The sequence below is a fragment of the Electrona antarctica genome, assembly GCF_951216825.1.
Source record: "Electrona antarctica genome assembly, chromosome: 9".
Taxonomy (NCBI): Eukaryota; Metazoa; Chordata; class Actinopteri; order Myctophiformes; family Myctophidae; genus Electrona; species Electrona antarctica.
The window spans coordinates 45,292,277-45,305,964 of NC_136790.1; the positions used below are offsets into that span (position 1 = coordinate 45,292,277).

The 13,688-nt window shown below is 45.0% G+C and overlaps 2 protein-coding genes across 2 annotated transcripts in view; one reads left to right on the top strand and one right to left on the bottom strand.

Moving 5' to 3' along the window:
• The window catches only part of LOC306930012 (acid-sensing ion channel 1-like), a gene marked incomplete at both ends in the record, with an annotated part of 97,651 nt that overhangs the window by 69,369 nt on the left and 14,594 nt on the right, over positions 1–13,688 (bottom strand). The window lies entirely within an intron of this gene.
• Positions 5,700–6,632, top strand: LOC306929240 (tricarboxylate transport protein B, mitochondrial-like; the record flags this gene model as incomplete). The annotated part of the gene is made up of 1 exon (XM_079509682.1): positions 5,700–6,632. One exon carries the CDS (start codon positions 5,700–5,702, stop codon positions 6,630–6,632), a length of 933 nt encoding a protein of 310 aa, XP_079365808.1.

Below are 13,688 nucleotides of genomic sequence, written 5' to 3' on the forward strand. Positions count from 1 at the left end.
TGAGATCAAGATCTCCACAAAGGTTTACTCATCAAAAATGGTTCTAAAACTGTAACCATCAAAGCAAAGACAGCACTCAACATGTAATGTTATGTGGCCATGTGCATATAATATAATAACGTTTTATATGATATCATTTTTATATTATAATATAAAAATCACACCCGTGTGAACTGAGTGGTGCAACTCCCCTCTCCGCCTCTCTCTCTCTCTCTCTCTCTCTCATTAGCAGGCAACAGTGCATCTCTCTCTCTCTCTCTCTCTCTCTCTCTCTCTCTCTCTCATTAGCAGGCAACAGTGCAACACTATCTCTCTCTCTCTCTCTCTGTTTCTGGCACAACAGCGCCACGTTTGCCCCTACTGGTACTCTAAACATAGTCACATAGTCCCATAGTAACATTGCTGTTCCTTGGGAGTGGTTGCAATGTCCTTGACGTGAACATGTTTGAGAACCACAGTGACTTGCACCATGCTGCTTTTCACTGTAATTATAATCATGTGTTGTGTTTGTATCTGGAAGCTGTGATGTACCAGTCGCCATGGGAGGTCACTCTGTACTGAATGAGAAGAGCTCATCACTGCAAGCAATGCATCCCCCGTAATAAGTACACAATCACGTTGATCACTCCCTCCATGGCAGGAGGCAAATTGTGGCGGCAGAGAATAGCTTCAGATTGTTAAGTCAAGCACGCTCACCACTAACCACGTGCATTGGTGACCACCATTATGATAAACACCATTAACCCATTCAGGCCTGACGTCGAAATTAAAAAAAAAAAGGTTTTCTAAATCATGACAATTTTCGGAAAGATTTGAGGCACATTTTAACGATTTTTCAAAAATAGCAGACCTACAAGTTCATAGCGCGCCACTCGGTGGCGCGCTATGAGCTTGTAGATCTGCTATTTTTCAATAGCTAAATTATAACATAATGTTTAAAACGCTAACGCTAACGTGACATGGATGCGTTCCAGGTATCAATGGATTAAGCATTGAATCCCAAGCAAAGTGCTGCATCAGAAGTGCATGTTTTTCTGGTGTAATGGCTCGTACACACTGCCCGATATTTGCTCCGATTATGCTGTCGGGGAGCATTTTTGGCGCTCGCCGACAAAACCCCCGATCTGACGTCAAATCGGGCTTTGATCGGCGAGGTTTTGCTCGCTGTGTGTGAAAGGAGCTGCGAGACCGGATGGGTTCCCAGCTGAATTCTTCAAGAGGTTCTCTGCGCACCTCTCTCCACAACTAGCGGCCGTCTTTGCTGAGTCCCTTGAGCGGGGCACACTTCCTCCCACCTTAAGTGAGGCCTGTATAACACTCATAGCCAAAAAGGGGAAAGACCCCATAGACTGTGCCTCATACAGACCAATTTCATTGTTGAATTTAGACGCTAAGGTTCTAGCAAAAGTCATAGCACGCCGACTAGAAGAAGTTCTCCCCCAAGTAATTTCTGAAGATCAGACTGGTTTCATTAAGAATCGCTACTCCTTCTTCAATGTCAGGCGGCTTTTTAATATACTATATTTGCCATCTGGAGAGGTGCCTGAGTGCGTCGCGTCGCTGGACGCAGAAAAAGCATTTGACCGTGTTGAGTTTGGGTACTTGTTTGCAGTTCTAGAAAAATTCGGTTTTGGACCAAAGTTTATTGCTTGGATTAGGTTGCTCTATGCGTCTCCCACCGCAGCTGTACAGACCAACGGTGTGTTCTCTCAGCCTCTCGCCTTGGGCCGTGGGACCCGCCAGGGTTGCCCACTAAGTCCGTTCCTCTTTGATCTGGCAATCGAGCCTCTTGCGATTTCTTTGCGCCAAAATGCCGACATTGTGGGCATTCAGAAAGGTGATAAAGAGCATAAAGTGTCCTTGTATGCAGATGACCTGCTGCTGTTTGTCTCTGACCCATTAACCTCCTTGCCAGCAGCTATATCATCACTTGACCAATTTGGTCGTATTTCTGGCTACAAAATAAACTTAAATAAAAGCATAATATTTCCAGCCAATGAAGCTGCATCTGACCTAGATTATAGTCACATACCCTTTAAGGTTGAGAAGGGTCAATTTACCTACTTAGGCGTATCGGTTACGCGCAAATTTAAGGATCTTTTCCCAAAAAACTTTGTCTCTCTTGTAAACAGAGTTAAGGAGTCATTACAGCAGTGGTCGCCTCTTACAATGTCCCTCGCTGGCCGCATAAATTCAATCAAAATGAATGTTCTTCCTAAATTCACATACCTCTTTCAATGCATCCCAGTGTTCATTCCAAAATCGTTCTTTTCCTCTTTAGACTCAACAATTTCATCATATATTTGGCAGAATAAGAGGCCGCGTGTGAGCAGAATGTTACTTAAAAGGGTAAAGAGGGATGGAGGCATGGGGCTCCCCGATTTTCGTCATTACTATTGGGCTGCTAACATCCGGTGTCTTGCCTTTTGGAATCATTTCTACCTTAAGCCTAATTGCCCGGAATGGACATCTCTGGAGCTGAAGTCGTGTAGGGATCTATCACTTCCAGCTATTCTTAGTACACCGCTTGGCCGCCCCCTGCCTGATTCAATAACTAACCCGGTGGTGCGTCATACGCTGAGAGTGTGGGCCCAGTTCAGGAAAACTTATAATTATAGAGACCTCTCCCTGGTCAGTCCTGTTGCTTCCAACCACCTTTTTGTTCCATCAACGCAAGACATGACCTTTCAGAGTTGGCATGGAAAGGGCATCAAATGGTTTAAAGACCTTTTTATAGAGGGGAGCTTTGCATCCTTTGATCAAATTTCAAAGAAATATAGTCTACCTAGACCACACTTCTACAGATTTTTGCAGGCCCGACATTATGTGAGCTCTATACTACCTGACTTCCCTAATAAGCCTAATGCTAACCCTATTGATGAATTTCTGTCTTTTGACCCGACGATTAAGGGCGCCATTTCAATATTATATGATATCATTTCAAATTCGAGGCCAGCGCCCTTAGATAAGATAAAGGCTGACTGGGAACATGATCTGGGCCTCACACTGTCTGATGAAGTTTGGGATTCTATTTTTTCTTCTATACATAAGTCTTCTCTTTGTGCACGACATTGCTTAGTGCAGTTTAAAATAGTCCATAGAGCTCATATGTCTAAGGCTAGACTGGCTAGTATTTATCCTGACGTAACTCCTACCTGTGACAAGTGCAGGAGCGGTGATGCAACTTTGATCCATCAGTATTGGATGTGTCCTAAATTACAACCATTTTGGGGGAATGTGTTCAATACTCTATCCAACATTCTACATCAAAATCTAGACCCAGATCCCTTAGTGGCTCTCCTTGGCACTGCTGGAAGGGATGACCTTCCTCTAACACGCATAGAGTGTCGTATGGTCGACTTTGCCTTGTTGCTCGCTAGGCGTGCCATTCTGTTCAAATGGAAGGATGCTGCCCCGCCCGTGCTCCGTCAGTGGCTTCGTGATATAATGTCCTGTCTTGAGTTGGAGATGTTAAGGTTTTCAATTGCCGGCTCTGAGAAAAAGTTTTACAAGACCTGGGGCCCGTTTATGACATTCTACCACAACACACAAACTGCATAGTGTGCCGTGCCTATGCCTCGGCCAACGCCAAACCACAACAGAAACAAAATCTGCTCTATGAAAAATCTGCTTTTTTATTTTATTATATTTTTATTTTTTGTAATTATGTATGCATGTATTTTGTGTATGTGTGTATGTATATATATATATATTTTATTTCCTCCAGACTGTTCCGACTATCCTTGGGATTGTGGGTGGGGGGAGGGTGGGATAGGGGATTGAGTTTTATTTTTATATTTTATGTGTCTGTCTAATACTTGCCCCTGGGCTATTGTCGAAAAACCTGAATAAAAAGATTTTGAAAAGAAAGAAAGGAGCTGCGAGAAGATACAGCGCCGATAAAAGCGCTCGCCGACGCCTCCCCGACCATTTCTGAACATCTAGCACGTTTGATATTTGACTCTGTCGTCCACTGGATATCATACAGTATGAACTGGGTTGCGACTGCGCCCCGATAAGGCCCGTATTACAGCCAATGAGAGCACACTGCTCACAGCACTGCTGTCTATCTGTCTGTCTGTCTGTCGACTGTATATATATATATAACCTTATATATATATAACCTTCATTCCGTCGGTAAATCCCTGTAGGCTACCCACATATTGGTAGCCTATATTAACCCAATATTGCCGTTACGCATTTCACTTGAATAATGTTGATACAACTGCATCGGATTCGGAATCAACAGTGCAGAGCAAACGTTTGTTTTGGACCTTGTGCGCTGTGTGTGTGTGTGCATCACGTGTGTGTGTGTGTGTGTGTGCATCACGTGTGTGTGTGTGTGTGGGCGCGCAGAGAGAGACAGTTATTTAATGAAACTCAAGATTATAACGTCCTGTCTATAGCGCTATCACAAACATGCCGCCCTGTGTGTCGCCTGCATGGCTATTCCTGTGTGTGTGTGGCGTGCCATGCACGGAGAGAGAGAGAGAGAGAGAGAGAGAGAGAGAGAGAGAGAGAGAGAGAGAGAGAGATGCGCCCTGTGTGGGTCTCGCGCTTGTATCACCGCATCCTGCACGTGCATGTCAAAATGAATTGGGATAAAAAAAACAAATGATGTAGCCGCTGCCTATATACATCGGGTCTGGAATTCTGGATCGCATCTTGGTGGACTCTTGCAGTGTGTGATCCCTGGTCGGCGATCAATCGTTTAGTGTGAAAGCCACAAAGATATAATGACAGCCGATTTAAGAAAAAGACTCCTGCAGTGTGAAATGCACAACGATCTGATGACTTGCCGACAACTTTAAAACTCCTGCAGTGTGTAGGGGCCATAAAGCTTAATTGCAATATACAGATATGGGACACACACACACACACACACACACACACACACACACACACACACACACACACACACACACACACACACACACACACACACACACACACACACACACACCACACACACACACACACACACACACAAGGAAGCTATTCATTACACACCTCTGCCTGGCTGCCAGCAATCATCAGCGTCCAGCACCTTCTCATATAGGCATTCCCAGATACTAATTAACCTCAATTACAGTTACTGTATTGGCCCGTCGACAAGATACAAGAGTCTGGTGACACCCCGCTATCTACTCTGTACATAGCGTTTTATATTTGTGATAATATAGATTTTGTTATTTTTATGCTATGTTGATGAATTAAATACATAGGACCTCAATGGCAACAAGTCCACTAGGACTATTTTGTGTGTAAATCCTTTTTGACCAAAGTGTTTGACTCTACTCTGTGTTTGCATTTCTGTCTAATAAAGAATTCAATCAATCAAGCCTTTACCCAAAGCCCTTTGCAATGTGCATAACGTGCCCAATAAGATTGATGAATTGCAAATGTCTCCTGGCTGTGCAAATCTGAGTTGTTGGGAATCCATGGTAACAGTTTGTGTTGCCTATGACTGACCATGGAGAGCTCTGACCATATAAGGTCAAGATAGAGACAACATCCAATAATGATCTCCGTCTGACCAGACCAAATAGTCCTAGAGCTCAATCCTGCGTCGGTCTGGTCAAGAGCCAAGTACTATCTAAAGACGTTAAAGTGCTCTGATTGGCCAGCTGAAATTGCTTTAAGAGTCCAGCACTTTATAATCGATGGACCTGTCACCAACAGACTGTACTTTATAAGTGATGGACAGACCGCGAAGTCTAGCGGCGGCCGCCACCCCGGGAGGAACAGCCAAACTAACCCACCCGGGGAAGGCCATCCTGGCAGGCGGCATTGCGGGCGGCCTGGAGATCTGTCTGACCTACCCCACGGAGTACGTGAAGACGCAGCTGCAGCTGGACGGCAGGGGCACGGCGGGGCCGCCGCGCTACACGGGAACCGCCGACTGCGTGCGGCAGACGCTGCGCTCGCACGGCGCCCGGGGGCTGTACCGAGGCCTGAGCTCGCTGCTCTACGGCTCCGTGCCCAAGTCGGCCGTCCGCTTCGGCGTGTTCGAGTTCCTCGCCAACCACGCCCGCGACGAGCGGAGCGGGCGGCTGGACGCTGCCCGCGGCCTGCTGTGCGGGCTGGGCGCCGGCGTGGCAGAGGCCGTGCTGGTGGTGTGCCCCATGGAGACTGTCAAGGTCAAGTTCATCCACGACCAGACGTCGGCACGGCCCCAGTACCGCGGCTTCTTCCACGGCGTGCGGGAGATCGTGCGGAGCCAGGGCGTGCGGGGCACGTACCAGGGCCTGACGGCCACCGTGCTCAAGCAGGGCTCCAACCAGGCCATCCGCTTCTACACCATGACCTCGCTGCGGAACTGGTACCGAGGCGACGACCCCGGCAGGGCCATCGGCCCCCTGGTGACCGGCGCCTTCGGAGCCGTGGCGGGCGCCGCCAGCGTGCTGGGGAACACGCCCCTGGACGTGGTGAAGACCCGGATGCAGGGCCTGGAGGCTCACCTCTACCGGAGCACGCTGGACTGCGCCAAGAAGATATGGCGTTACGAGGGCCCGGCGGCCTTCTACAAGGGGACGGTCCCGCGGCTGGGCCGCGTGTGCGCCGACGTGGCCGTGGTCTTTATCATCTACGAGGAGGTGGTGAAGCTTCTGAACGCTGTGTGGAAGACGTAGGACCCCCGGGAGCCCCTTTAGAACCTTCTGAGACATAGGGCCGAGAGCCCCTTTAGAACCTTCTGAGACATAGGGCCGGGAGCCCCTTTAGAACCTTATGAGACATAGGGCCGAGAGCCCCTTTCTGAACCTTCTGAGAAATATGGCCGGGGGCCCCTTTAGAACCTTATGAGAAATATGGCCGGGAGCCCCTTTAGAACCTTCTGAGACATATGGCCGGGAGCCCCTTTAGAACCTTCTGAGACATAGGGCCAGGAGCCCCTTTAGAACCTTCTGAGACATAGGGCCGGGAGCCCCTTTAGAACCTTCTGAGACATAGGGCCAGGAGCCCCTTTAGAACCTTCTGAGACATAGGGCCGGGAGCCCCTTTAGAACCTTCTGAGACATAGGGCCGGGAGCCCCTTTAGAACCTTCTGAGACATAGGGCCCCCGGGAGCCCCTTTAGAACCTTCTGAGACATAGGGCCGAGAGCCCCTTTAGAACCTTCTGAGACATAGGGCCGGGAGCCCCTTTAGAACCTTCTGAGAAATATGGCCGGGAGCCCCTTTAGAACCTTATGAGACATAGGGCCGGGAGCCCCTTTAGAACCTTATGAGACATAGGGCCGGGAGCCCCTTTAGAACCTTATGAGACATAGGGCCGGGAGCCCCTTTAGAACCTTCTGAGACATAGGGCCGGGAGCCCCTTTAGAACCTTATGAGACATAGGGCCGGGAGCCCCTTTAGAACCTTCTGAGACATAGGGCCGGGAGCCCCTTTAGAACCTTATGAGACATAGGGCCGGGAGCCCCTTTAGAACCTTCTGAGACATATGGCCGGGACCCCCTTTACTGGGACCCCCTTTAGAACCTTCTGAGATAGGGCCGGGACCCCCTTTACTGGGACCCCCTTTAGAACCTTCTGAGACATAGGGCTGGGACCCCCTTTAGAACATTTAGGACCTTTAGAACGTTCTGATTGTTAGTGAGGGGGATCCCAGATGACAGTAAAGTGACAATTTAAGGACCAAAAAGGAGTAAGGGGCACCCACTGTGGCCCACATGACGTCACAGGGCACATGAATAAGACAAACATTAAAATTCCATAGACTTGGCTGTCACATGATGTCATGTCTGAAAGCCAGAGAAGCGTAGTACTACTAAGAAATTGTATTATTTGCCATATATTTACAGCCAGTCTATCTGGCTGGCCATTCAATTATCTAACCAGCTTGACCAGCTGGGCTTTTCTGGTCAGTCCAGCCCACCGAGCTGACCAGCTTGACCAGCAGAATCAAGTTTATTGAACAGCACTACCAAGCTGGCCAACTATATACAGTGATAAACCAGCAAGACCAGCATGGCCAGCGTGTCCAACCTGGTAAACCAGCCTACAACCATCTTCAGCTGGTATATGCTGTTTTTTCAGCTGGGATAAGCTTTGCTTCAACTTTGAAATTTAAATAATCCTTGAAATGGGGTCCTGTAAGTGTGAGAACCTCTGGTCTACACCTAAGAACATGAATATGTTGCCCCAAAACTTCAGTACATGCTTAAAGACGTAGTGAAATGAAAAATAAGTTTTTCACACTTTTAGAGCATCATATGAGCATCATATGGGTCAAAAGTCCATAAAAAGCCAAATTGAATAATTTCCTGTGAACGAAAACGTGCTGCGTGATGACGTATCGCTACCCTTATGAATATAAATGAATCTTGATTTCAGAACCCGTTTCATTCCCACAGCTGCACGTTCGTTCGACCAAACGCAGCAGATTTTTATTACAGAACTATAGTTATCTCTGCTACACACCGTTTACAAGTGAGAGACCGGCGGCCAGCAAAGCATGTTTGCTACTATACGTGGCTTATTTCTAAACTATAATGTTACATTTTTTAGCATGCTCATTAGGATTAAAATGAGAAATACAGTCTGTTTTTAATCTCATTCAAGATGACATCCAGAGTAGTTCTGTAATCAATCAATCAGCTATTTGGAGGAACGTGCAGCAATGAGAATCAAACAGGTGAATGAAATCAAGATTCTTTCCTTCATCCCGCAGCACGCTTTTGTTCAAAGGAAGTAATTAAAATTGGCTTTTTGATATAAAAATAAAATACACTAAGTGGAAATCTTCCGATTGTTTTGGCATCTACTGTTGCCCATAATATGAATCCAGTGCAGCGATAGTTCATTACAACATGGAAGGCAGGAGGCTACTTCTAATTTCTCCCCAGACCCCCATTAATTTGCTAATAGTTAATTCATATATATACTACCACTAATCAGTCTGTCTGTTTCTCATTGGGTTCAAGCTAACTCACACACGCCCGGCCCGGCCCCACAGTACATAAGGCGGTTCATTTAACCAGTCTCTATTCCACCTTCACTTAATCTTCACCCGCATGTTAATATCAGAATACTGATATATAGTATTGATTTCAGCTGTTCAATTCCAAACCCGCTTTAATTACTTCATGACTAGTATTAAAATGACTAGTACTTAATGACTAGTATTAAAATGTTAGTCTTTTGTTAGTCTCTCATGTAGTTATGTTAACAGTTCATAAAGTTTAATAACATAACTATAACTAAATGCATTTGAAATTCAATAAAAGGGTTACTTTTCAGGATTCCAATTCAAAAATAGCAAAAAACTATTCAGGTTTTCAATTCAAATATAGCAAAAATAGCTCTGATCTACAAGCTCGTAGATCGGCTATTTTTGCTACGACAGTAACATGCACTGTGGCCCTCTGGAGTAAGTGTGGAAACATAGTGGCCCTCGCCAGCGTCAAAGTTGCCCACCCCTGCTCTACACACTAGCTGACAAAGTTGTTCAGATGTCGGCGTTCAAATGCCTCCACCTCCCCGGCCTCGTCCCTGTGGCATTTAGTTCTGTAATGGGTGTGATTTTAAGTGATTTATGGATTGTTCTATATGTGATTTGCATCACATGTGGTATATGGCTTACAATTGAAGTTATGTTGCCATGTAATGTCTTTATCTTGTGCTCTGCTCTGGGGGGGGGGGGGGGGGGGGTTGTTGTTTATATCAGATTCTGTGTAATCTGTAATATCACATGAGCAAAACTGCAACGCCAATGCAATAGCTTTGAAATGGTCAATCTTGAGCTAAGAGTCTTAATGAACCACGGATCTCCTCTAAAAGTGTGAAAAACATGTTTTGCCTTATAAGCACATTATAATGCATTATAAATGTGCTATAATGCATTATAAAGACGACCTTAATATAAAGTGTTACCACATGTTTTTCATTTCACTTCGTCTTTAAACACACAGCCAGGAGCAGCCAAGGATTGAACCGGGAACCTTCCAGCTCAGGTTCCAGGCGGCTGCCGCTCTACCTCCTGAGCCACTTCAACAACGTTGCATTGCTGATTTCAGTGAAAACAACTGTGTCTGAAATATAATACGGCTTGTTTCTTTTGATGTCATGCAACGTCTCTACAAACGGATGTACACAAGCCTCAAACAGAGCTAGGTGACTAGCCAATGTGAAAAATAACTGGATTTGGAGGGGAGAATGAGGATATCAAATAATATTATATATTTGAATACTCAATGTGTCAGGCTCATTATCTCCAGCCTCACAGTTTCTAAACTGCTGAAAGAAGTTCTAGGCGTGATTGACTTCAAAACCTGACCTGAACCTCTGTACGTGTGATGAAGTCTCACTATTATTGAGGTCCTTCGCCCGCCTTCTGCATTCAAATGAGTCGCAATTTTATTTTAAAGTGAGTTTGAAAGCCGTATACCGTTAAAGCCTGGAGGGATGATTGTTCTGCAATTGGCTATTCATTGCTATGCCATCCAGCCTAATGTACATTTACTCTGGCATCTTCTTTTTCGTGATATTTTTAGGAAATGTCTGCATCAAATGCACTAAATGCTCTGTCTGGACCAACTTGGACTTTATTCTCTGGACAAAATAACTGTCCGAGTTTCTCCGGATTGTCTGTCAATGGGAGCTTCTCAAAAGAGTATTTTTTCACATAGAGTTGCTGTCTTTTGTGAGGTGGATTTATTGTCCTCTCCTTTCAAGTGCAAGAAAGCCAATCTAAAGCTCACACTAAGAACAAATAGCTTTAGCAAAACAATATTGAATTTAAGTGATTGTGTGCATGCGTGTGCGTGTGTGTGCGTGTGCATGGACTTTCAACAGCGGCAGCAGCTACGTGAACATTATAGTGGTGTATGTATTGTGTGTGTACTGATGTGTGAGTGAAAGTGTGTGTAGCCTCTTAACTGGTTCCGCACCGGCCCCGAGAAAACGAGATTAATTCACCTTTGCAATGGATGCCATGCCCGGCATCCCGAGATTTGTTTTATTCCCCATAACAAATAGCTTAGATGTTTATGTAACTAAATGCAAATGCATGCCTTTCAGCCTTTGTATTGTAGCCTACTCGTTTGTCAGGTATATGTCTCTGTTATAAACTGTTTCCCGATTTCCAAACATCGGTGAAAAGTTGACTCTGTCCGCAGCAGCGGCTCATCAAGGGGTCAACAGCTGCAGCCTATTTTATCACGTTCGCGCTAATGAAACAAAACACTACAGTGGTTCAGGATTATTATTTCATGTCAAAACATTCAAGTATCAGAAGATGATGTTAACCAGGTAAAGTAACTTTTCCCATTTCATTTCTGAAAAAGACATAAGCCCAATCTTTTTTTTTAAATCATACGTTTTTTTTAAATTGTCGATATAACGCCATTTAGGTCAATGATATAACATTATGTTGTGATACAATAATAGAATATCAGCGGGTAGCCTATTTAAGGGCCAGTCAACTGTCTTCTGTGAGAACGTCGGGTTTTGGTACGATGACGTGCAACGCCTGACCTCATCAAACCCTGTACACTCAAGACACGCTCCATATATGGCCAGTACAGAATTAATTCCATATATGTTGATCTGACGCCCTCGCCCAGCAGTCTGTCATCTGCCGTCACCCAGGGCGTCTTACTGGTCCAATTATTATTTCAACGTTAACTCCAAGTCTCAAATAAATCTCTCCACCTCCATAAGCAACCGAAGCATGAGGTCCGATTCCGTCTCAAAACGAGAACAGATGTAAATGCCTTCCGCATCACTGTAATTCCTCTTAACCTTAAATCTTTAATGTATACGACACCCCCATACTCTCCAACTCCCACCACCCCTGTCGGTCAGATCGCATATACCACCGATGTTTAACGGCTACCACAACTCACGATATGAAAATAGCAAGGATTGCCCAAGCTTATTTGATGTCCCCAGGGATCACATAAAACCTTGCGCGTTTACTACTGCAATTTTCCCTGGGTCAAATATCGACCGGGCACATATTGACGCATCGTAAACATTTATCTTTTGTCATTGATTGCATGAACAATAAAGTATAGTTGTGTTTTCAACTCAGTGGTCCCTGCCAGACACAAACAAATATCATAATACGATCCGACTGCTGTTACTGGGATGTTTGTTCATGGCCAACAGAATGAAGGAAGTATAGTTGTGTTTTCAACTCAGTGGTCCCTGCCAGACACAAACAAATATCATAATACGATCCGACTGCTGTTACTGGGATGTTTGTTCATGGCCAACAGAATGAAGGAAGGAAATATTCACCGCGCGCCACGTACTATATGCACTGTAATTTCAAATGAGGAATAATACAGCCTTTTACTCTCCAATGGGCTCATCATTCTGGAGGTAGGTATACAGTTTGGGTGCCACCGATATTGTCCCTTATCATTTGACCCATTTAGGCCTGACCTCAACATTTTTAAAAATCCTTCTAAATCCTCCAGTTTTCTGAAATAAATATTTTCACGATTTTTCAAAAATAGCAGACCTACAAGCTCGTAGCGCGCCACTCGGTGGCGCGCTATGAGCTTGTAGATCTGCTATTTTTCAATAGCTAAATTATAACATAATGTTTAAAACACCAAAAGGGGTTCCCGCCCAAAATGGGTTAACTGTCCTTTTGCGCAGATCACGCAAACCTCAGCAAAAAGAAAAGGACAATATCGATGGCCTCCAACTGTAGGTGGCAATCCTTTTGCACTCCACATTAACCCATTTAGACCCGAGGCCGATTAAATTCTGGCTTCCGTTTGTTCTTCTGTTTCTATGTCAGTGGTGCTCAACCACTGACCACCACTTCTGCGGGGTCAGGGACCCCCAGAAGCAAAGGTATGAGTTAAAACGTTCATTGTGAAAGAATATAATAGACACAAAATTTGAACGATTTTTCAAAAATAGCAGATCTACAAGATCTCCGAGCTTGTAGATCAGCTATTTTCCAATGGCTAAAGTATAACATAATGATTAAAACACCAAAAGGGGTTCCCGCCCAGAATGGGTTAAATTACTATGTGAATGCAGTGTGACTGAGGAGGAAGATTGGCACGATTGTTCCAGGCTAGCCAGGGAGTTCTGCAAAATGTCATGAAATAGTAACCTGGAAAACAAGGGAGGGCTGTGCTGTACATCCCAGTGACACCAGATGTCAAGCAGTAACAAGAGGCAAAATTAGGCATTGGTCAATTTTGATAGGCAGTTAAAAATATGAAATTAATGAATTGAAGCATGAAAGAAAAAACGGCATTTATATTCAATATAAAACCAATGTCTGGGACTTAAGTTCTTGAGTCTCTGGTATTTTTGTAGCCTGGGATCTACATTCTGTGGATTCTTTTGTATTATTCTTTTTTGGTCACTTCGCTACTCAAGTGAACCGGCGGGGACCTTCTGATTCCCAGATCTATTCAGTGATGTGGCTGCCCTGTTATACCTCATTATGGCCCCCACTAAGCCATTTAGACCTGAGGACGCATCTGTGTCACCTCATAGCGTTTAACCACTTTAACCATTTAAAACTTTAGCTGAAAAAAGCAGATCTACAAGCTTGTAGATCTGCTATTTTTGAAAAATCGTGAAAACATGTGCAAATCCTTGAATATATATTCTTTCCCAGCTAACTAAAATCTTTGCTTCTAGAGGGAGTCAAAACATATTTTGAGATGGGGGGGGTCTGCGGCCAAATACATATAATTCTGGGGGTCCTTGA